The sequence below is a fragment of the Coregonus clupeaformis genome, chromosome 19 (assembly GCF_020615455.1).
Source record: "Coregonus clupeaformis isolate EN_2021a chromosome 19, ASM2061545v1, whole genome shotgun sequence".
Classification (NCBI taxonomy): domain Eukaryota; kingdom Metazoa; phylum Chordata; class Actinopteri; order Salmoniformes; family Salmonidae; genus Coregonus; species Coregonus clupeaformis.
Window position 1 is genome coordinate 33213757 of NC_059210.1, and position 25394 is coordinate 33239150.

The 25394-nt window shown below is 45.3% G+C and overlaps 1 protein-coding gene across 4 annotated transcripts in view; it reads left to right on the forward strand.

The window, feature by feature from the left end:
• bcar1 (BCAR1 scaffold protein, Cas family member) overlaps window positions 1–25394 on the forward strand; it is a 112421-nt gene that overhangs the window by 65903 nt on the left and 21124 nt on the right. For 3 of the 4 annotated variants that reach the window (XM_041837381.2, XM_041837377.2, XM_041837378.2), the window contains exon 2: window positions 19040–19738. In XM_041837381.2, coding sequence (XP_041693315.1) covers window positions 19040–19738 — 699 coding nt within the window. Of the gene's footprint in view, window positions 1–6295; window positions 6570–19039; window positions 19739–25394 lie in introns of those variants that run through there. The other variant, XM_041837379.2, reaches the window with a different exon arrangement.

Here is a 25394-nt window from a genome sequence, read left to right on the forward strand (position 1 = left end):
ATTTGTCTCAGATATGGTTTTTCATAAGGAACATTTAAGATGTTCTTCTGTTATTTAATATGGTGATTTATTTTTGAAAAAATAGAATATAGAATAGAATATATTCTATTTGTTATTTTAGTTGTTCTACCAGTTATCAACATATTGTTAAATGTTTTAAAAAATATAGCCCAGTGGTATTCTGTGATTAGCTAATACACTTTCTTTTTTTTGCTGTGGTATCGTTTCGGTATTGAGTATCATATTGGTTTTGAATATAATTTTGGTATCGAATATTGTGATACTAAATCTGGTATACAGTGGGGGAAAAAAGTATTTAGTCAGCCACCAATTGTGCAAGTTCTCCCACTTAAAAAGATGAGAGAGGCCTGTAATTTTCATCATAGGTACACGTAAACTATGACAGAAAAATTGAGAGAAAATAATCCAGAGAATCACATTGTAGGATTTTTATTGAATTTATTTACAAATTATAGTTCACCCCGTGGGGTCAAAATGATCAACAAGAACGGTGAGCAAAAATCCCAGAACCACACGGGGGACCTAGTGAATGACCTGCGAGAGCTGGGACCAAAGTAACAAAGCCTACCATCAGTAACACTGCCCCGCCAGGGACTCAAAATCCTGCAGTGCCAGACGTGTCCCCCTGCTTAAGCCAGTACATGTCCAGGCCCGTCTGAAGTTTGCTAGAGTGCATTTGGATGATCCAGAAGAGGATTGGGAGAATGTCATATGGTCAGATGAAACCAAAATAGAACTTTTTTGGTAAAAACTCAACTACGTCGTGTTTGGAGGACAAAGAATGCTGAGTTGCATCCAAAGAACACCATACCTACTGTGAAGCATGGGGGGTGGAAACATCATGCTTTGGGGCTGTTTTTCTGCAAAGGGACCAGGACGACTGATCCGTGTAAAGGAAAGAATGAATGGGGGCCATGTATCGTGAGATTTTGAGTGAAAACCTCCTTCCATCAGCAAGGGCATTGAAGATGAAACGTGGCTGGGTCTTTCAGCATGACAATGATCCCAAACACACCGCCCGGGTAACGAAGGAGTGGCTTCGTAAGAAGCATTTCAAGGTCCTGGAGTGGCCTAGCCAGTCTCCAGATCTCAACCCCATAAAAAATCTTTGGAGGGAGTTGAAAGTCCGTGTTGCCCAGCGACAGCCCCAAAACATCACTGCTCTAGAGGAGATCTGCATGGAGGAATGGGCCAAAATACCAGCAACAGTGTGTGAAAACCTTGTGAAGACTTACAGAAAACGTTTGACCTGTGTCATTGCCAACAAAGGGTATATAACAAAGTATTGAGAAACTTTTGTTATTGACCAAATACTTATTTTCCACCATAATTTGCAAATAAATTCATAAAAATCCTACAATGTGATTTTCTGGATTTTTTTCTCTCATTTGTCTGTCATAGTTGACGTGTACCTATGATAGAAAATTACAGGCCTCTCTCATCTTTTTAAGTGGGAGAACTTGCACAATTGGTGGCTGACTAAATACTTTTTTCCCCCACTGTACGTATCGAAGTCAAAATTCTGGTTTCGTGACAATATTAGTTCTGATGCTTGACAGTAGTGCCTGCTACCTCAGTGGTTTGGCCCATGGGACAATGTCAGCTCAGTGTGAGAATAGCCCTGCTAGACAGTCACCTCTATTCTGTCTCCCACAGTCCTGCCAGCCTGCTGACATTTCTAGTGCTTTGTGTGGTGTTTTTGTTCTCCATAGTCTATGATTGTAGAATGTGCTCTTGCCCTTCATGCATTACACCACTTTGACTGTAGGTTATGTAGTGGTCTACCCATACCCCTAATTCTGTAAGGAAAATGAGGCCCCTCCCTTTTCCACACCACACAGCCCCCACCTCCCTGATAACACTCTCTCTATCGCTTTCTCAATTCAATTCAATTCAAAGGGCTTTATTGGCATGGGAAACACATGTTAACATTGCCAAAGCAAAGCAAAAGTTCCAAAGGATAGAGACATTTCAAATGTCATATTATGGCTATATACAGTGTTGTAATGATGTGCAAATAGTTAAAGTACAAAAGGGAAAATAAATCAACATAAATATGGGTTGTATTTACAATGGTGTTTGTTCTTCACTGGTTGCCCTTTTCTTGTGGCAACAGGTCACAAGTCTTGCTGCTGTGATGGCACACTGTGGTATTTCACCCAATAGATATGGGAGTTTATCAAAATCAGATTTGTTTTTGAATTCTTTGTGGATCTGTGTAATCTGAGGAAAGTATGTGTCTCTAATATGGTCATACATTTGGCAGTAGGTAAGGAAGACTCTCTCTCTCTCTCGCTCTCTCACCTTCACATACCTCACTCATAACTATACCGTATCCCACTCAACTTTCTTTCTCATAACAAATTCTAGCCATTATTGATTGTATCAGTATACTGTATTATGCCACATGGAGGTGAGTCATGTTTGAGAGTTAGACATATCTGCATGGAGACTGAACGGTTCCATTGGAAGCCATTGGTGTTGACTTAGTTCTGGAATATTGATTAAGGAGTTGGCCTGTATTTGACCTCCTGACCTGCTCAATCTGGTTTAGATGGATGACTAAGTGTTGGATGTCATCCCTCATTGTTTGTTTGCCCTGAGCCGTGAACTCTACCTTAGATATGGACTTTACGCTTTTTTCAACAACCTTCAGATTTTTCAGATTACTTTAATGGCATTTTAACAGTCTTGTGAGATTTCCCTTGTGGAACTAGTTATGTTATATGCTTATACAGTTATTGTGTTATACTCTGATTTACCAAGTTAATTTCTCAAAGGACATCCCTTGTATGATATAAAAATATGATTTAGTCATTTATTTTGTGGTGTGGTTGTTGAGGTAGAGGCTGCGTGACCGACACTGAGATATTCTACCCAGTTGATATTATACTGAAAAAAGATATAAACGCAACATGCAACAATTTCAAAGATTACAGTTCATATGAGGAAACCAGTCAATTGAAATAAATTCATTAGGCCCTAATCTATGGATTTCACATGACTGTGAATACAGATATGCATCTGTTGTTCACAGATGCCTTAAAAAAAAGGTAGGGGCGTGGATCAGAACACCAGTCAGTATCTGGTGTGACCACCATTTGCCTCATGCAGTGCGACACATCTCCTTCGCATAGAGTTGATCAGGCTGTTGATTGTGTCCTGTGGAACATTTTCTGCTTCCAGGAATTGTGTACAGATCCTTACGACATGGGGCCGAACATTATCATGCTAAAACATGAGGTGATGGCGGTGGATGAATGGCACGACAATGGGCCTCAGGATCTCGCACAGTATCTCTGTAAATTCAAATTGCCATCGATAAAATGCAATTGTGTTCATTGTCTGTAGCTTATGCCGGCCCATACCATAACCTCACCGCCACCATGGGGCACTCTGTTCACAACACTGACATCAGCAAACCACTCGCCCACACAATGCCATACACGTGGTCTGCGGTTGTGAGGCCGGTTGAACATACTGCCAAATTCTCTAAAACGACATTGGAGGCAGCTTATAGTAGAAAAATTAACACTAATTTCTCTGGCAACAGCTCTGGTGGACATTCCTGCAGTCAGCATGCCAATTGTATTCTCCCTCAAAACTTGAGACATCTGTGGCATTGTGCGACTACACATTTTAGAGTGGCCTTCTATTGTCCCCAGCACAAGGTGCACCTGTGTAATGATCATGCTGTTTAATCAGCTTTGTGATGTGCCACATCTGTCAGGTGGATGGATTATCTTGGCAAAGGAGAAATGCTCACTAACGGGGATGTAAACAAATTTGTGCACAACATTTGAGAGAAATAAGCTTAAATGTGAACATTTCTGGGATCTTTTATTTCAGCTCATGAAACATGGGACCAACACTTTACATGTTGCGTTTATATTTTAGTTCAGTGTAGCAAATGAAATGTAACCTTGGGGGACAATTAGGGGGTACTGGGAATGGATTTTAATGTGTGTGCTGTAGTACAACACACTGCCCATAAAACTGTTTAGACATGCATTATTAGATTGACTAACATGTAAGGCCAGAGTGTATAATGTGTTCATGTATCTGAGCAACAGTGGGAGACCGATGAGATGAAAGAGAAATAAGAATAGTTTTAGCGAGGAGGGAAATGCCAAGTGAGTCTATAGCCAGTGGGCAGATAATAAAAATAGAGATGAGATTGGTGAGGAGGAAAAGAGTGAGCCGAGGTGGCTGGGGGAGGTACAGTGGTTGAAAAAAGTATTTAGTCAGCCACCAATTGTGCAAGTTCTCCCACTTAAAAAGATGAGAGAGGCCTGTAATTTTCATCATAGGTACACATCAACTATGACAGAGAAATTGAGAAAAAAAAATCCAGAAAATCACATTGTAGGATTTTTTATGAATTTATTTGCAAATTATGGTGGAAAATAAGTATTTGGTCACCTACAAACAAGCAAGATTTCTGGCTCTCACAGACCTGTAACTTCTTCTTTAAGAGGCTCCTCTGTCCTCCACTGTACCTGTATTAATGGCACCTGTTTGAACTTGTTATCAGTATAAAAGACACCTGTTCACAACCTCAAACAGTCACACTCCAAACTCCACTATGGCTAAGACCAAAGAGCTGTCAAAGGACACCAGAAACAAAATTGTAGACCTGCACCAGGCTGGGAAGACTGAATCTGCAATAGGGAAGCAGCTTGGTTTGAAGAAATCAACTGTGGGAGCAATTATTAGGAAATGGAAGACATACAAGACCACTGATAATCTCCCTCGATCTGGGGCTCCATGCAAGATCTCACCCCGTGGGGTCAAAATGATCACAAGAACGGTGAGCAAAAATCCCAGAACCACACGGGGGGACCTAGTGAATGACCTGCAGAGAGCTGGGACCAAAGTAACAAAGCCTACCATCAGTAACACACTACGCCGCCAGGGACTCAAATCCTGCAGTGCCAGCTGTATCCCCCTGCTTAAGCCAGTACATGTCCAGGCCCGTCTGAAGTTTGCTAGAGTGCATTTGGATGATCCAGAAGAGGATTGGGAGAATGTCATATGGTCAGATGAAACCAAAATAGAACTTTTTGGTAAAAACTCAACTCGTCGTGTTTGGAGGACAAAGAATGCTGAGTTGCATCCAAAAAACACCATACCTACTGTGAAGCATGGGGGTGGAAACATCATGCTTTGGGGCTGTTTTTCTGCAAAGGGACCAGGACTGACTGATCCGTGTAAACCCCACCTCTTTAAGGAATACCTGGGATAGGATAAAGTAATCCTTCTACATCCCCCCCACCCCCCTTTACTCCAACCCCCCAAAACATTTTTTTTGTAAAGTGGTTATCCCACTGGCTATAAGGTGAATGCACCTATTTGTAAGTCGCTCTGGATAAGAGCGTCTGCTAAATGACGTAAATGTAAATGTAAATGTAAAGGAAAGAATGAATGGGGCCATGTATCGTGAGATTTTGAGTGAAAACCTCCTTCCATCAGCAAGGGCATTGAAGATGAAACGTGGCTGGGTCTTTCAGCATGACAATGATCCCAAACACACCGCCCGGGCAACGAAGGAGTGGCTTCGTGAAGAAGCATTTCAAGGTCCTGGAGTGGCCTAGCCAGTCTCCAGATATCAACCCCATAGAAAATCTTTGGAGGGAGTTGAAAGTACGTGTTGCCCAGCGACAGCCCCAAAACATCACTGCTCTAGAGGAGATCTGCATGGAGGAATGGGCCAAAATACCAGCAACAGTGTGTGAAAACCTTGTGAAGACTTACAGAAAACGTTTGACCTGTGTCATTGCCAACAAAGGGTATATAACAAAGTATTGAGAAACTTGTTATTGACCAAATACTTATTTTCCACCATAATTTGCAAATAAATTCATTAAAAATCCTACAATGTGATTTTCTGGATTTTTTTTTCTCATTTTGTATGTCATAGTTGACGTGTACCTATTATGAAAATTACAGGCCTCTCTCATCTTTTTAAGTGGGAGAACTTGCACAATTGGTGGCTGACTAAATACTTTTTTCCCCCACTGTATGTGTTCTGCTGGGGTAAAAAAAAAGAGAAAAACTGAGTGTCTGTATCCCTCCAAGGTCTGAGCACAGGCACTAAACATTCCACACAGCCAGGGGGAGAGAGAGGGCAAGATTCATTAACATAAGAAGAGGTCCTTCAACCAATCACAGCCTGGGATTGGGAACGTCGATTGTGCATTAACTGGGGGGTGTCAGATTACTGAGCATTCTTCCCTCCCTCCCTCCCCTGGCCAGAGACAGATACAGAGAGAGAGGGAGAGCGAGAGGGAGTCTGGAGAAAGAGCGAAGGACAGACACTGAGAGAGAGAGAAGTAAATGGGACAATCTCATTCTTGCACTCTGAGATCACAGTGCCAGAGAATGTTTTAGGATCTGCCCAAGTCCTTCTGCCTGGGAGAGAGACAACAGGGAACTTTAACTGGTGGCTAGACACAGGGGCTGTTTCCAGGGCCAAATCGCTGCCCTGTTACTCCTGTCTGGAGTCTGTCGGACGGACTCACACAAGAGGGCTGAAAATGAACTATCTGGTGAGTGTGTAATGTGTGTGTTTGCTGTTCCCATTGCTGTGTGAACACTTTGGTCAGGACATGCTAAATGCCCCAGATGGGAAAGAGTAGAGAGGAAGGGCAGGAGACAGGGAAGAAAAGGAAAAGAGTGGGGGGAACTTGAGTTAACATGTTTTCTGTGTATCTTACCTTTTGTTAGTTCTCAGCAGAACTTACTTTGTTTGCTGTGCTATGTGTCTCGGAATGTGTATTTTGTGTTGTGTATTTTAGGTAGATAGAAATGTTAAGTTAAAATTCTACACACAAAAGGAAATGTCTAATAAGGAGAATAGAACACAAGTAAACTCTCCTTGGTCTTTTTCATACTAGTTCCTGAACAAAGTTTAGTGTTCTTTGCTGATGTCCTGTATGGTTTGTAAAGGCCCCTCTTCTCTGAAAGGGGGAGAGTTGGAGGACTTAAGACGCTGTTAGAAGAAAGGGCTTTGGAACAGCCAGACAGGAGAAAGAGCCATGGAGCTCCGCTGCTCTTAGCTGGCTCTGCTGACTCAGGAGAAAGTTGAAAGATTAAGGATTTATGGGGAGAGAAGAGAGTGCAGTGGCCCGCTGCTGGAGTCTTGGCAGTACCGTTCGTTCCTTGCTATTGTTTGAAAGTGTTGGCATTCTGTAAGCTTGTAGTGCTGTAATTACACAGGGGTTTGGTATTTGGTTGATAGGGCCATACTGCATTTCTGTCTGAGAGGTTTCTGCTCTTTAGCAGCACTGGGGCCGACCCCCTGGAGAGGCCTGGGATAGTCCCCTTGTCTATTCACACACATTAGAATGCATCTAATTACAAAATCAACACCACTTGCATTACAATATATGTATTTTAGACTTTTCCTAGCTGTCTTTAATTAACAATGTCTGATTGGTGACTGTAATGAGGTTATGTAGATGGAAGGTTTAGCCTTCGTTTCTAAGAGATGTTTATTGCTCAGGCTGGCCTTAGTAATCATGGAAGCCATTTGAGAGAAGCTCAACTTGACAATGCAGTGAATGCCTTGTAACGTGCTAGCGAGCTATCGGCTTGCTATTTCAGAAGGAGGGGTTAATGAAGCCAGGAAGTGATGCTAGTTTATAAATCAGGGATTCCCAAACTTTTTTGGTCAGCGACCCCATTTTGATATAAAAAACAATTTGCGACCCCACCATGTAAAACAAGTTATGTAATCAACGGCCAATGTAAACTTTTTTAATTTGGGCTATGGCAACCTATTACAAATCAGTCTGACAGTATTTCTGACAGTATTTCAATCTGAAGACAGTATGGTTTGAAGTGACTGAAATGCATCAGAAAGGTATTGGGAAATTCAGAAGATCATCAGGCAATAATGTTGTATGATCTTTTGTGTAGAAAATAACATAATTGATTTAGTGCTTGGCCTTGTCCACTCAGTTCTAATGACTTGTGGGTAAAGTAGAGGGAAACAGGACGTACTGTATGTACGTGTTCCTGAGAGTCTTATCTTTCAGTGATGGGGTCATAATATTTTGTAGCTTAAACCATTCAAAAGATAGAGCCACATTTGTAGGAAGAAAACAGAAACCGCTCTGTTTATTACATCCGCAGTCCCCTGTAGCTCAGTTGGTAGAGCATGGCGCTTGCAACGCCAGGGTTGTGGGTTTGTTTCCCACGGGGGGCCAGTATGAAAATGTATGCACTCACTAACTGTAAGGCGCTCTGGATAAGAGCGTCTGCTAAATGACTGAAATGTAAAATTCTATGGATATCCATTTCTAGTGGCTCCCGGAGGTTACTGACTTAACCCCGGTTCTATGAACCAAGCACACATTTTCTCTCATGACCCCATTTTCAAGTCAGGCGACCCCTAGTTTGGGAAACTCTGGTATAAATAAATGAAGTGGATTCCCACCATGCAGTAGTGACTGAGTGAGTAAGTGGGGGTGTCTGTGGGGGTCAAAGGAAGAGTGGCTCTCAGGTTTACTACAAAGAGCTCAACTGAGTAACTCCAGGCCCTTGCCTCTCGCCCCTGTCCCCTAGGCCTGACTCATTTCTGACTGACTCACAGCCCCCAGCCTGCCTGGGTGCAGGGTGGAATTCCCCCTGTCACCACCCTGGGAGGTCTGGCAGTGAAACCCCTCACGCAGTCAGTCAGTCCCTTCCCTCAGAGAGATTATAGGTGCCACACAGTCACTGAGCGTAGTAATACTCACCGGGATACCAAGCACCAGACTGTGACTCAGCCCAGGTGTAGCGGGAAGGTTGACACAAGGAGGGTCACTCCACACTGGTGAAACTGTCAGCTCTGACATGTATGCACAACCAACCGTGAGTTACAGGGTTTCAGATATAGGTTAAAAACAGATTATTGGTACACACAGACATGTAAAATACATACCAAACATGAACATGTGAAGATGTGAGTGAATCAAATACAGTGCATTCGGAAAGTATTCAGACCCCTTGACTTTTTCCACATTTTGTTATGTTACAGCCTTATTCTAAAATGGATTAAATGAAAAAAATGTCATCAATCTACACAAAATACCCCATAATGACAAAGTGAAAACAGGTTTTTAGAATTTTTTGTAAATGTATCAAAATATATATATATATATACCTTATTTACATAAGTATTCAGACCCTTTGCTATGAGACTCGAAATTGAGCTCAGGCACATCCTGTTTCCATTGATCATCCTTGAGATGTTTCTACAACTTGATTGGAGTCCACCTGTGGTGAATTCAATTGATTGGACATGATTTGGAAAGGCACACACCTGTCTATATAAGGTCCCACAGTTGACTGTGCAGGTTAGAGCAAAAACCAAGCCAGGAGGTTGAAGGAATTGTCCGTAGAGCTCCGAGACAGGATTGTGTCGAGGCACAGATCTGGGGAAGGGTACCAATACATTTCTGCAGCATTGAAGGTCCCCAAGAACACAGTGGCCTCCATCAAGTTTGGAACCACCAAGACTCTTCCTAGAGCTGGCCGCCCAGCTGAACTGAGCAATCGGTGGAGAAGAGCCTTGGTCAGGGAGCTGACCAAGAACCCGATGGTCACTCTGACAGAGCTCCAGAGTTCCTCTGTGGAGATGGGAGAACCTTCCAGAAGGACAACCATCTCTGCAGCACTCTACCAATCAGGCCTTTATGGTAGAGTGGCCAGACGGAAGCCACTCCTCAGTAAAAGGCACATGACAGCCCGCTTGGAGTTTGTCAAAAGGCACCTAAAGGACTCTCAGACCATGAGAAACAAGATTCTCTGGTCTGATGAAACCAAGATTGAACTCTTTGGCCTGAATGCCAAGCGTCACGTCTGGAGGAAACCTGGCAAGCGTGGTGGTGGCAGCATCATGCTGTGGGGATGTTTTTCAGCGGCAGGGACTGGGAGACTAGTCAGGATCGAAGGAAAGATGAACGGAGCAAAGGACAGAGAGATCCTTGATGAAAACCTGCTCCAGAGCGCTCAGGACCTCAGACTGGGGCGAAGGTTCACCTTCCAACAGGACAATGACCCTAAGCACACAGCCAAGACAACGCAGGAGCAGTGGTGGAAAAAGTACCCAATTGTCATACTTGAGTAAAAGTAAAGATACCTTAATAGAAGTAAAGTCAAAGTGAAAGTCACCCAATAAAATGCTACTTGAGTAAAAGTCTAAAAGTATTTGGTTTTAAATATACTTAAGTATCAAAAGTAAATGTAATTGCTAAAATGTAATTAAGTATCAAAAGTAAAGTAAAAGTACGAATAATTACAAATTCCTTATATTAAGCAAACCAGACGGTACAATTTTCTTGTTTTTTTAATTTACGGATAGCCAGGGGCACACTCCAACACTCAGACATAATTTACAAACAAAGCATTTGTGTTTAGTGAGTCCGCCAGATCAGAGGCAGTAGGGATGACCAGGGATGTTTTCTTGATACGTGTGTGAATTGAACCATTTTTTGTCCTGCTAAGCATTCAAAATATAATGAATACTTTTGGGTGTCAGGGAAAATGTATGGAGTAAAAAGTACATTATTTTCTTTAGGAATGTAGTGAAGTAAAAGTAAAAGTTGTCAAAAATATAAATAGTAAAGTGAAGTACAGATACCCCCAAAAACGACTTACGTAGTACTTTAAAGTATTTTTACTTAAGTACTTTACACCACTGCGCAGGAGTGGCTTCGGGACAAGTCTCTGAATGTCCTTGAGTGGCCCAGCCAGAGCCCGGACTTGAACCCGATCAAACATCTCTGGAGAGACCTGAAAATAGCTGTGCAGCGACACTCCCCATCTAACCTGACAGAGGTTGAGAGGATCTGCAGAGAAGAATGGGAGAAACTCCCCAAATACAGGTGTGCCGAGCTTGTAACGTCATACCCAAGACTCGAGGCTGTAGTCACTGCCAAAGGTGCTTCAACAAAGTACTGAGTAAAGTGTCTGAATACTTATGTGAATGTTATATTTCAGGGGGGATTTTCTCTTTTTGCTTTGTTATTATGGGGTATTGTGTGTAAATTGATGAGGGGAAAAAAACGATTTTATCAATTTTAGAATAAGGCTGTAACATAACAAAATATGGAAAAATTCAAGTGGTCTGAATTCTTTCCGAATGCACAGCACAGTGTGCTATCACGCAAATAATTATGCTGAATTTGTTATTTTAGGTTCTTTGTCGTAAATGTGTCATCATGTAGATGCTAAACATTATAATTTCATGGTGTTTTTCAAAGAGCTTTACGTTGAAGCACTGCTACAGAGAAAACTACAGGTTTGAAACAGACCTTGGTTTGTGGCTGGCCTAATCTCTTAAACACAGTTCACCCAGGCCCTTCCTCAGCTAGCACTGACGGTATCTCTCTCTTCCCAGTTCAGCAGCAAACAACAGGGCCTGGGGGCACATGTTTTCTGCTGTAGTCAAACCCCACTCTCCCCAGGGCACCTGCTTTTGTGGGGGATAATTGGGCTTTACTGGGGGAATAGAGGCAGAGACGGAGGGCGTTTAGATAAGAACTTTGTTGCAGAGCAGAACACCTAGCTAGGCCTACACCAGGCAAAATGGATTCTGCACAAAGTGCTGGCTTTTCAGCTCTGTCTGATCTAGTTACCATAGCGCTGGGCTTTCTCCTCACACAGCCAGGTTGGTTTAATGCCCTCAGGGCAGTTGGATGAGCCAGAGAATGCTGTTGTCAAAGCTAACAGAACAGAACACATATCCACTGATCTATTATCTAAACAGATTGACTGAGGTAGTTCTGTGAGGCACATGCAGATGATCTGAAAACCTGTGGAGCTATGCCACTTCTGCTTGATAGAATTTTCAAAATCCATCCTGAGCAGTAGGCCTATCCACATCTTGTCTTTGTATTTCCGTTCCCCTGAAATGTATCAGAGTGCTCCCTGAATTCCTGGCCTTGTCTCTCACACCTAACCACTGGAATGTTTGGCTGAGGACACAATGACGTTTCACGCTCTGGAAAATCATTGTATCTCCCCTGTATCCCCACTCAAGGCTGTCATATTAGGATTTATTGTCGGGCATTGAGAGTTCTGTGCATGTTTTTACCATTGCGACTGCCTGTGTTTATGGATGAGAGGAAAAAGTGTTTTGGTATGTAGATAGGAGAAATCAGAACTGGGTGTCATTGTCCTTCCTCTCTCGCTCAGTGATTACAACAGTGGAACTGCTGTCAGCTTTGTGTGGCGTACAGGGTGGTGTTCCACCACACACTCACCCGTTAGCCTGTCACTCCAGCACTTTGTTGTAGCCTGTAGCTACAAGGATCAGAGATTTCTTTCTTACCGCTGTTGAAACTTGACAGGGAGAAGGGGTTGAAGCTCTTTGTGTGTTATTTGTCAATTTTTTTCCACCTTGAGAAGAGATTATTCATAATAGTGGCATACATTTTAGCATGCTTTAGTGTGAAGGTCTATTTGTGTGAAAACCTTTATTTGACTTGGCCTATATATTGTAGCTGTGACTGATAAGATTTGAAAGTATGCTATGTTGATTGCCACCTTATGAATGAGTCTTTAGAGCTAGTATGAATTTGTGTGTGTGTGTTTTGTGTAGCGTGTTGTAGAAGGGGTGTTTGACACCCATGGATTGTGAGGTAACTGGAGAGGTGTGTGTAGAGGTTGTGGAATGTTCCGATAAGTGGGAGACGGGTCTGGGCTCGCCCGGAGAATACCAAGGACATGGAGAGAGATCAAGATGTTACACACCAACACATACACACATTCACTGGAATAGCAACATGAATTCTCAAAAACAGTCATAAAAAATGGAATTGACTGATATAGCCTATTTTCAACTAGGAGAGTGTTGTGTGAACATGTTTGTTCTGGGCCCTATTCAATGAGATCTTTGACCTCATCGAATTAAGATTAAGATCACTTTATTCGTCAATCGTACACAACATCCAACTGAAATGTGACGGCCACTTTTTCCCAACCCCTCTGAAACACATACATAGGTTGGAGATGTTGGAGCTGGGGGCTGCCACACGGGGTTGTTGTGGGGTGTTAAATGCATTGCTCAAGGTCATACCGGCAGGTAATGGCATCTAGGATTTGATACCAGCAACCCTCTGGTTGCCAGCTCACTTCCCGCCAGATGTTTCCCGTCGGACCCCGGATTCGAACTGGCAACCATTATGCTATTTTATGTTATAGGTTATTTGTGTTATGTCTTGTCCTTCAGGATTATTTTCCATAGATTTTGGCATTAGCCTGCGGCTCGACCCTATTTGACTACTGTAGTTTATTGTTCACATTATTTGCCTACAAATGGTCCCATATGGGCCTCTCGCTGGCCTTTTTATGAGGTAGACCCTAATTGTTGCTTGCTACCTTGTGGGAAGACTCCAATACCTCAGCAGCAGCAGCACAGTGTGTCTGTGTGTGTCACAGCAGTGTCTGTCTCAGCTGATAAAGACCAAAACAAGATCCCCATTGGACTGACTGAGTCACATCTCTCCATTCACTCACTCTGGCCCTGTTTTTCTGCTTGACAGACAGACAGACAGACAGGGAGTGTGTCTGATCCCTCTGTCTGATACTGAGTCTGCTACCTGTCAGTGAGTATGTCTTATACCACTGGCTTACACACAGGCCTAGCCAAGGCTTTGCTGTAATTGCAGTCTGTGTACTGCTGCTGTGAACATCTGAATAGTCAAAAGCTATGTGCTAGCATGCTACTTAGCCCCAGAGGAAGTTTACTTTTTGTAACCCAGTGGGATTGTTTGGCCAGGCTCAGGTGGCTAATGTGATTTAAGCAGCAGAGACAGCCTTGTTTTGTCTGCAGTGTCCATCTGTTTTAAACTAATAAAAACTTTGGATGACTGAGGGGGCGTTTGTTTAAAAGGGTGGGGGTTGGATGAGGAGAACAGAGAGACAGAAACAGCACAAAGGAGAAAGGGCAGAGTATTGTTTGCAAAAGACATGACTTATTGCTGTGATGCTTTGTAAGTCGAGGAGAGAGGGTGGTTCATTAAATGTCTGTGCCCAAGGTCCTGTGTCCGTGGGACAAATATACAGTCATGTACAAAACACAAATACACCCTCCTGTGACTTAACAAGTGTTTGTCCCACGGGGTCACGTAGAGGCAAAAGACAAAGGCCACCCTGCCCTCTACCTCTCATGCGCACAAACACACACACACACACACACACACACACACACACACACACTCGCTTGCTGCCTTCCCCTTCACTGACCTGTCTGCACTGAGCGTGCTCAACCAGCTGCCACATTACTTCCTGCTCAGTGACTGTGTCTGAATGGACACTGCAGCCCTTTCCTTCCCTCTCCCAGACCAACTGCACCTCTTTTTCCTCTCCCTCTCTTCCTGTGGATCTCTCTCCCTTTCCTTCATTTCTACCATCACTCTTTCCCTAGTTCTTACCCTAGCTTCTTCAGCTTTCTGTTAAGTGTATATGTGTAAGATCCCCTTTTAGCCGTGACCCTTTTAAATGCAAATCAATGAACTTTTAGGCCTCTGGATGATGAATATCCTTTTCTCTCTCTTCACCTCTTTCTTCTCCACTCTTTCTTTTGTGGAGTGATAATAGTGTTTGCCGTCAGACTTTGCCTGCTCCCGGCTCTAGGGGCATGGGGTCAGGCTTTGACCTGCCATTACCACAGGGACCTCCATGGTGATGTGTTAGCATAGTGACTTAGCTATACACAGAAAACTGCTGGCCCCCAGTTACTCACTGTTACCATTGTCAGGTTTCTACCCCAAACAAAGGAAATGGAGCACAGCACAGACAGAGCCACTAGGCTAGTATGGCCACCTGAACAACATTGTTGTTGGAACAACAGATTCAAATGAGCCCTTGCTGTTTTGACTAGGAAGCTGGAGGTTGGCAGACTAGAAACAAATTGTGACCCAGCAGACTACTTTTAGTTTCTAGACATGATGATTTCTCCTCACCCTCAGCTGTGTCTGGGGAGGTGTGTACATCGTAAATGCAATTTATACTAGGGAGAGAGACTAGTAGTCATCTAGTTATTGACTCATACCCAATCAGAATGGCACATGAATCATTCTCTAAGCACTTCCTGTTTCTGTGGCCAGAGGGAGAAAAACAGGGAGATATTTGTGGGTGTTATACGGAGAGTTGGCAGGCAGGCAGGCCTTCAGCTAATGAAGGCAAAGTTCAAATCTTGTGATGTCATCAGTCCTCTCTGTCCACTCCCTCGCGCCAACAGGAAATGAACTTGTGACAGAGAGCAGCAGACAAAAGCATGGCCATCAAAGGAATCTCTTTATTTTTTTCTGAAGGGAGAGATGGATGGAATAGATAAAGAGGACAAGCTGGAAAGGGAGAGTAAAGATAACATTTTAAGACTAGGCAATATGAGGCACCATGCTATCTGCATCACTACCTCATTGTCTCTTAAGCATATAGAATAATTTATACTCTCATTCAGGTAATTGATACCAAACATCCTCTCTAAAACCATTCAAATTTCACGTGGCCTTTTTGAAGGTAGGGATTACTTAAAGCCATTTATCTGTCCATGTTGAGTAGAATCCGTTTATCCATTAACACCAGCTGATTTGATACATCCCTGGTGGGAAATGGAGAATCACTCTGGAGTCCTGAGAAAGCTCAGTGAGACTGAAGACTTAAGCTCTGCTTCAGTCAAGATGTTGCTGTGAGTAAAATTCATAGTATAATGAGCTCTTTCTACTAGTCTGAGGACCCCTCATTATTTCACTAGTCTATGTGTGTCAGTGTGTGTGTGTGTCAGTGTGTGTGTGTGACTATGTATGTGCCTCTGCCTGGTCAGCGTGTGTTGGGCCTGCATGGTGACATCGCAGACAGCTTCTGGCCACCAGAGCACCACTCAGGGGCTATAGTAGGGGGCTGTGTACGTGTGTGGCTCCGTCCGTCCAGAGCCTCTGATGGGTTGTGGATTCGGAGTAGCTGTTCCTCTCCCATTACAAGAAGGCCATTCATCAGACTGTGACCGGGAGATAGGCCCTGACTGTCCCTCCAATATACCAGCACACATCACTGCATTCATCACCACCCCAATCCATGAATACATATGACGCAGACAGCGATGCATCACATCACAGCAACCCTCACTCAGCACTGGGACAATTCTGATTCCTTACATTGACTACATATAGGGAACATCTGAACGTACATTAACATTGCCATTACTGTCTGGGTATCGTAATAGCACAATAATCACATCTATAATTGACCATATCTGGCACACAGAGAGTAGGCAACCCAGAGTCTGTTCTAATTGTCTCTATCTGGCAGTGGAAAAGGGAACCAGGGGTGATTGATATCTCGTCATGAGACTGAAGGAGCCGGGGTGGGGGATGGTACATTTCTTACCTGACTGGGATTCAGGCAGCACAAAGAATGACATTTTATTTATGGTATTGTGCACCTACAGTGGGGAAAAAAAGTATTTAGTCAGCCACCAATTGTGCAAGTTCTCCCACTTAAAAAGATGAGAGAGGCCTGTAATTTTCATCATAGGTACACGTCAACTATAACAGACAAATTGAGGAGAAAAAATCCAGAAAATCACATTGTAGGATTTTTATTGAATTTATTTGCAAATTATGGTGGAAAATAAGTATTTGGTCACCTACAAACAAGCAAGATTTCTGGCTCTCACAGACCTGTAACTTCTTCTTTAAGAGGCTCCTCTGTCCTCCACTCGTTACCTGTATTAATGGCACCTGTTTGAACTTGTTATCAGTATAAAAGACACCTGTCCACAACCTCAAACAGCCACACTGCAAACTCCACTATGGCCAAGACCAAAGAGCTGTCAAAGGACACCAGAAACAAAATTGTAGACCTGCACCAGGCTGGGAAGACTGAATCTGCAATAGGTAAGCAGCTTGGTTTGAAGAAATCAACTGTGGGAGCAATTATTAGGAAATGGAAGACATACAAGACCACTGATAATCTCCCTCAATCTGGGGCTCCACGCAAGATCTCACCCCGTGGGGTCAAAATGATCACAAGAACGGTGAGCAAAAATCCCAGAACCACACGGGGGGACCTAGTGAATGACCTGCAGAGAGCTGGGACCAAAGTAACAAAGCCTACCATCAGTAACACACTACGCCGCCAGGGACTCAAATCCTGCAGTGGCAGACGTGTCCCCCCTGCTTAAGCCAGTACATGTCCAGGCCCGTCTGAAGTTTGCTAGAGTGCATTTGGATGATCCAGAAGAGGATTGGGAGAATGTCATATGGTCAGATGAAACCAAAATAGAACTTTTTGGTAAAAACTCAACTTGTCTTGTTTGGAGGACAAAGAATACTGAGTTGCATCCAAAGAACACCACACCTACTGTGAAGCATGGGGGTGGAAACATCATGCTTTGGGGCTGTTTTTTCTGCAAAGGGACCAGGACGACTGATCCGTGTAAAGGAAAGAATGAATGGGGCCATGTATCGTGAGATTTTGAGTGAAAACCTCCTTCCATCAGCAAGGGCATTGAAGATGAAACGTGGCTGGGTCTTTCAGCATGACAATGATCCCAAACACACCGCCCGGGCAACGAAGGAGTGGCTTCGTAAGAAGCATTTCAAGGTCCTGGAGTGGCCTAGCCAGTCTCCAGGTCTCAACCCCATAGAAAATCTTTGGAGGGAGTTGAAAGTCTGTGTTGCCCAGCGACAGCCCCAAAACATCATTGCTCTAGAGGAGATCTGCATGGAGGAATGGGCCAAAATACCAGCAACAGTGTGTGAAAACCTTGTGAAGACTTACAGAAAACGTTTGACCTGTGTCATTGCCAACAAAGGGTATATAACAAAGTATTGAGAAACTTTTGTTATTGACCAAATGCTTATTTTCCACCATAATTTGCAAATAAATTAATAAAAAATCCTACAATGTGTTTTTCTGGATTTTTTTTCCTCATTTTGTCTGTCATAGTTGACGTGTACCTATGATGAAAATTACAGGCCTCTCTCATCTTTTTAAGTGGGAGAACTTGCACAATTGGTGGCTGACCAAATACTTTTTTCCCCCACTGTATGTGTGTGCGTGCATGCACGTATGTGTGTCAGGTCAGGGTGTGTTATAATGGGTTTTAGACGGGGGAACCTCTGCTTCCTGACAAGACGACACCATATTAATAACCACACTGTGAGCAGACACATACTATCTCCTGCCTTGAACCCCGCTCCCCACACCCTGTCAGGCTAGGCACAAACATCCTCATCCAAGTGATAGACAATCTGGGCTGGGGAGGGAGCGAGCCATGGGCAGGAGGGCGGGAGACAGAGCTGGAGCTCTCTGGGTACGTAAATTATCAGCCCTGTGTCCTGTGTGGCATTGCTCCTGGGTAGAGGCCTGGGTGCTGAATAGACAGATAAATAGTGGCAAGGAACGAGAGGCCCCTCTGATTAAGGCAACATTGACTCTCACTCTCTCTTCCTCTCTTAATAAACACATAGACACCAAGGTGGACAACAGGAAGCCAGGCAATAAATCAGAAAGTGGAGGCGCCTCACAATGAACTAATCAGACTTAGTTAATTTAGCTTGGGGACATTGATGGAGGACTGTGTGTGACCTGTGGTCTAGTGAAGGGGGCCCTTGAAGGGGCCCTGTGTGTTTGTGTGATCTGGCCCCATGCCAGGCTTGTCTTACCACTCTGTACCAGTGCCAGGGGAGGGAGAGGAGGAGGTACCGGTCAGGGGCGCACTCCAAATATTGGTTTAGTTTGAAAGTGTCCCAGAGTGAGTGGGTGGCTGTGTTTGCTCTGGGAATGCAGATGGAGCCTGTGTTGTGTGCTGTTAGGTGTCAGCTGTGAATTATTTCACTGTCCTGGGAGGCCTTAAGTCTGGGGCGTCAGATTGCCCCAGCACTAGGGAATGTGACAGTCCAACATTATGGAAGCAGGAGTTCTTTCTCACTGAACGGTACTACAACAGTAGTAGTAGACACATCTTGTCTGTAAATGTTAAGGAATAATGAACTAACCCTCTCTTTCCTGTCTTCTGCAGAACGTGCTGGCCAAGGCCCTGTACGACAATGTGGCCGAGTCCCCAGACGAGCTGTCCTTCCGGAAGGGTGATATCATGACGGTACTGGAGCGGGACACCCAGGGTCTGGACGGCTGGTGGCTCTGCTCTCTGCATGGACGTCAGGGCATTGTCCCCGGCAACCGCCTCAAGATCCTGGTGGGCATGTATGACAAGGCAGGCCAGCAGCAGCAGCCTCCACTCCACCAGGCCTCCCAGGCTGGCCCTGCCCAGACCCTGAGCCCGAGCCAGCTGGCCTTTCCCATGCAGAGTGCCTACAGCAAGCCCTCCTCCCAATACACAGCCATGCACCCTGCCTTCTCTAACCCCGGGCCTGTCCCCGCCCTACCCGACAGCATCTACATGATGCCCCCCAACCATGGCAAGCCCTCCCCGTCAAGCCTGTACCAGATACCCACGGGCCCCCAAGCCCCACCCAAGGCCCCCATACTCGCCCAGAAGCAGTACCACGCCCCTGTCCAGGACATCTACCAGGTGCCTCCCTCCATGGGGCCAGCTCCTGTCCAGGACATCTACCAGGTGCCCCCCTCAGCAGGAGGGTCTGGTCCTGGGCAGGATATCTACCAGGTTCCCCCCTCACTGAACCAGACTCAGGACATCTACCAGATCCCCCCCTCCATAGAAAAGAGGAGCTGGGACTCCTCGAAACCGCTAGCAAAGGTAAGAAAAACTTTTTGAGACATATATTCACATAACACAACAAACACATTCCTCTAAAACCTTCAATATAGACTGTCTTGTTAGACATTCAGGTTCAAAATAGCTGGTTTAGGCTCTCATTGTCATCTGACCTCATCCTGGTGGTTATATGTTTGGGATCTGAACATCTTCCTGTTATTGTTTCTCCCTCATGTCCTCCAGTCTGTCTGTCTGTTCTCACTCTAAACAACAGCTCAAGGTTCCCTGTCATTTTCAAAGCCGCAGGAATGACCGGAAAGAAAACAGAGGATAGAACAATAAAATAAAACCCAAAAGAGATAGAGGGGGGATGGGGAGAGGAGAGGGGGACATACATTGGAATAAATAATGGGGTATTTAATAATTCAGGTATCTATCTCCTGGGGTTGGGTGAGTAAGTGTTTTGATCTGTTAGGCAGCAGGCAGCAGGCTGGAAGGGGAGGGGGGACTAGTACCAGCCAGGAAGTGTGGTAACAGTGCAGTGTGTTGTGACTGGTGTTCTCCAGGGAGTGCCCCCCAGGCCTGCCTTAGTGCACTCAGCCATGTGTGAGAGCAGCGCTGGGAAGTGAAGTGTGATGATGATAATGGAAGAGTGATGGGGCGGCAGCAGCAAGGTGCACCTGGTCCCTGCAGGAGGGGGCGTCGCACATGAGACACCTAACCGTCTTAGATGAGGCTGCTGCAGCCATAGAAAGGGAATTATATAATATATACAGTAACCTGAAAACGAGAGGAGGATAACAGCTGTAGAAAAAGAGAGTGACTGGTTGAAGACAAAACAAACAAACATTACGTTTTGTTTGAGGCGACATGAGCGACATCAGAGAAAGGCATCAATGGATCAAAGATGAGTTCAAGGCCAGGTCTCACAGAGTCACAGTGGAAATGATCTATGAGGAGGAACATCATTTCCATGATATCTCCTGCCTGGTGATAAGACTATCAGAGGACTCCAACAGAGTTCACACTCCAGCCCAGAGCAGGGTGTTTCCAAATGTTCCATTGGATGATTCTAGAGTGATGCCTCAGTCTTTTGGAATGCTCTAACCGTCATCTACTGTATGTCATCACAACAGCAGGCAGTACAGGGAGTAGGGAGGAGAAGCAGCACTAGTAGGGAGGAGAAGCAGCACTAGTAGGGAGGAGAAGCAGCACTAGTAGGGAGGAGAAGCAGCACTACAAAGGAAAATCCCCTATGGTTTTTATTTCACCACAGCCTCAAGTTAGTGGCACTGGCAGGATCTGACATGCCTAACATGATGGTCAAGTGGTAGTGATTTTTATCAAAGTAATTCTCACTGACGTGTTAGCTAATTTTGCTCTTAACGCTGTGGCGTGCAGGGTCTTTTATGCACGCATTTACCTTGTGAATGCCCTTAATTGTTATCACTTGTCCTTGTGCCCATACTGAACCCGGCCCCCCTACTCCACCACTGCCAGTTTCTCATTACAAGATAAGGAGTTCCTGCTGAGAGAAGAGATGACAGACACCGAGCCAACACACACGCACACATGGATGCACACACACAAACACACACACAAAGCTCTCACATACAAACTGGGATGAACTCTAATTAGGGAGTGATGAAAAACCCAGACATTGTCTCAGCATCCTCTGCTGCTCAACTGGAGGAAGTAGAAACTAGTACATATACAAAGTTACAGCTACACAGAACCCTTGGCAAAGCATCTGAAAAGCAGGAAGCTTAACACACACTCAGAATCTCACTCTAACCCCATCTCCACAGTGTGATATTGTTATGCTGCTAGCTTGGTTTTGTCTTTTAATCTTGGTATGTTGTGGAGGCAGGCCCAACCCCCTCAGCCTTTTCCTCAGATGGACTGGCAACAGTTCAAATCAAATAAACTTTATTTACATTTTTCGTCACATGCTTCGTAAACAACAGGTGTGGACTAACAGTGAAATGCTTACTTCCCAACAATTCAGAGAGAAAGAAAATAGAGAAATAATAGAACATTTAAACACGTAATAATAGATACACAATGAGTAATGATAACTTGGCTATATACACAGGGTACCAGTACCTGATTCGATGTGCAGGGGTACGAGGTAATTGAGGTAGATATGTACATATAACTAGGAATAAAGTGACAGATAGTAAACAGTAGCAGCAGCGTATGTGATGAGTCAAAACAGTTTGTGCAAAAAGGGTCAATGCAGATAGTCCAGGTAGCTATTTGGTTAACTATTTAACTAACTATTTAGCAGTCTTATGGCTTGGAGGTAGAAGCTGTTGATGGAGGGTAATAGGTGGAGGGGTGAGGAGGGTGGTAAGAATTCCCATGTACAAGGAGCCTCCCCCAGACTAGTGCCTTTGAAGGGGAGTAGGGGGGTCCCTGATCCCAGTCAGCTATGCCAGCCAGGCCAGGTCCGGGTCTGGGGGATGGAGGACAGGGTGCAGGAGGTGAGAAAGGGTTGCGGAAGGGCAAGCAGCAGCTGGAACAACTGTGATTGGTTAGCAGGCCTTATATCAAAGAGGACGTCTGAGGAGGGGTGTGGCGGCACGCGCCCTTCAAAACCCTGGCACACTCCTCCAAGAGGCTGGAATTCCTCAGCTCCCCCTCCCCTTCTCTTCTTTCGCTCAGTCCCCACTCTCCAACCGACTCAGTGTTTTTGAGTTTTCTACCTAATCCATTTATGCTGCATTGGTATGCCACCCAGCCGCCCAAAAACAACCCCCACCTCTCCTTCAAACCATGGCAACAGCTTAGCCCAGCCGGAGAAAGAAACAAGTAAACAATTCACAGCTGTCCCTCCGTCCTCTTCCCTTCTGAGAGGACAGACACAGAACCTGAGTGGCTTCAGTAAACACCCAGCTGCGTTCGAGCTGAAAACGCCACTGCACTCTGTGTCTCTGCAACCCAATTAATCAGAAAGTATATCTTTGATCAAAATGATGAACTCTTAGCTATCGCCCTCAGTACCTTTAGCAGTGTTGCTATTAGAGGTCATGAACTTGCTCTTGTATGTCTATAGGAGAATCCACTGATTTACTCGTGATAACTGCTAAGATGATAGGGGCTTGATAGTTGCACCACTCAGAGTTCGACTGTAGGGAGGAATGACAGACACCCACTGGGAGTCGGGACTGGAGCTGCCACGTGATCTTTTAGAACCTCTCTCTCCTGCAACTGTCTATAAAGTATTCAAAGTACAATGTGTGTCTGTGACTGACTGACATGTTCATGGCAGAGCTCATTGCTTTGTGTGAGGCAGACGGTTAGGGGAAAGGTGTAGGCAGGACGGCCTGTTTGAACCTGGGCTCCTTTGATTAGGCCCAGGTAGATAGATCAAGCCTTCTTATCACCTTCAGCCTCTAATGACCCTGGCCTGTTTGCAGGTGAGAGACGCTGTGATAAGGAGCAGGCAGCCCGGGGCTAACAGCACAAGCTCCTTTCCTCTCATCTGCTCTCCTCCCCTCTGCTCTGCTCTGGGGGGGAAAGGTGGGAGATTGAGATTCTGCTGGTGGTTTTGTGGACTACCTGCTCTGAAAGTAAATGTGTAATCTCAGGAGTGTTCAAAAAGACCTGGTGGGCGCTCACCTGAAATGTGGGGAGGAGGAGATGGAGGAGGGGGCCTTATCTGCAGGAGCAGGCAGGCTTTTTGGGGGAGGGGTCGTCGTTGAGTGAGGGAGGATAGGGGGGAGAGTGAGATGTGAGGGGAGAGAGAATGAAAGTGTGTGACCTCCTGCTGAAGAAATGGCTGCATGCTGCTGCCTGTAGGTATAACTCTCACTGAGCACTGGGACGTTATCTCCTCACCCATCTAGCACATAAATATACTAAATATGGTCTTACGTGTGTGTGAGCATGCACATGTGTAAGTGAACGCGCACGCATGCATGTGTGAGAGGGAGAGGGAGAGGGAGAAAGAGAGAGTGAATGTGAGGAGGGAAAAGAGAGAGATACTGTAGATGGATGTGCACGCCGAGGAGGCACTTTTCCGCTGACTGGAGCATCAGTCTAAAAGCAGTGCAGCAGCCGGTCCGGAGTTTAGAAGTGTGCTCATCCATAGAGAGGAGATGGGTGCTGTGTATTCCCGTTGTTGCCTCGCAGGCTTGTAATTTGTGGCCTTCTTTAGCTGTAACCCACACATTCCTATGTGCACTGCCTCTCTCTGTGCTTCACTCCCACACGGCCTCTGTAGCTTTGCTTCCTCTCAGCCTGGGAGCCAGAGCTCTTCTCTGCTCTGCCACACACTCTATCACGATCCCAATTCTTTTTAGGAGTCTCGTTTCTTTCTTTCTTCACTCCCCTTCTATATCTCTCCTCCTCCCACACCCTCCCTCACATTCTCTGTCTATGTAAGCGGAGAAGTCCTCCTAATAAAGAAAGCGCTCCTGTCTGATTGTGTGAATCTAGGCAGCGCTCTGCGGCACTCTGGGGTTCGTGTCTCCGTAGATTAAAACGGTATCTCTGGGCCTAATTGGTGCGCATTGAGTGCTTCTCTAAAAGGGACTCTTTGATTCGGCCCACATCACTGCACATGCCCGAGCAGAGAGAGGAAGGGAGGGAGGTGGAGAGATAGGGAGGCCTTGCCTCACGCTGCTCAAAGACAGTCGTTAGACTCCCTGCTACCCAGGCCTTTCCACTGCAATGTAATGTCATGTAGATCTGGAGCTGGGCAGTAATCACTCAGACTCGATAAGCATCTCTGCACAGTGCTCCACCATGCATTCAGAATACATTCTCAGAATGTTGTTGCACTGGGACTGTGACTGTGACAGTGTATAAATAGAGGCTCCAGATGTGAGCGTCCCTGCCCAGCTGTTCTGTGCTGTGCTCTGGGAAGAGAACACTGGGAGAGCGTCCCTCCCCAGCCTGAGCCCATGCTCCAGCAGCTGCAGTAGGGCTAGTATAGTAATGAATCTATGCTGGGATGCAGCTTTGATGGCTCTGCCTGTCCTCGGCTATGGCCTTCAATGGGGCCCAAGCTTTAGAAGCCCAACTTGAATTGTGTTTGGTTTGGGACAGAGTAGTACTGAAGTGGTTGGGTTAGTCTTCATAGGAACAGAGTTCGCTCTTCTTGTCCATGGCATCACCAAAGGGAACTGTGTGGGTATGTGGGAACCTCTCGTGGATGGTGACTGGTCAGGCATTTCTCTGTGAAGGGTGTTGGTGCATGAGGGTGAGTTGAGGACTGGTGAGCTGTGGGTACATGCCAGTACCCAGGGATGTAGGAGATAGAGGATGCCCATCTGGCTGCCACCTCACAGTGGTCCTTACTGTGGGCTCATTGGTCAGTAGCACTGAGGGATCTCTACAGTACAACCTATCACTTCAGACCCAGGTGAATCTATATGTGAGTCACATACACTGCCTCTGTAGATGTGATGCAGTCTGAGTGAGGTCAGTGTGTGTGTGTGCGTACGGTGTGTGTGTGTTTTTAAAAGCCTTGTTTCTTGCCTGCCGGGTCTCCCCTCCATTACCTGCCGTGGACTCATTTTCTGCTCTGATAGTGTAGAGAAAGGGAGTATGGGAAAGAGGGAGAGGGAGGGAAGGGTAGAGTGAGAGAGTGCAGAGGGAATTACAGGGGACACAATGCCCTGAGCAGTGGGTGGGACCTTTTTGGGCTCTCATGTACAACTCCAGCCCTGGTCCTGTTATTACCTCCCCA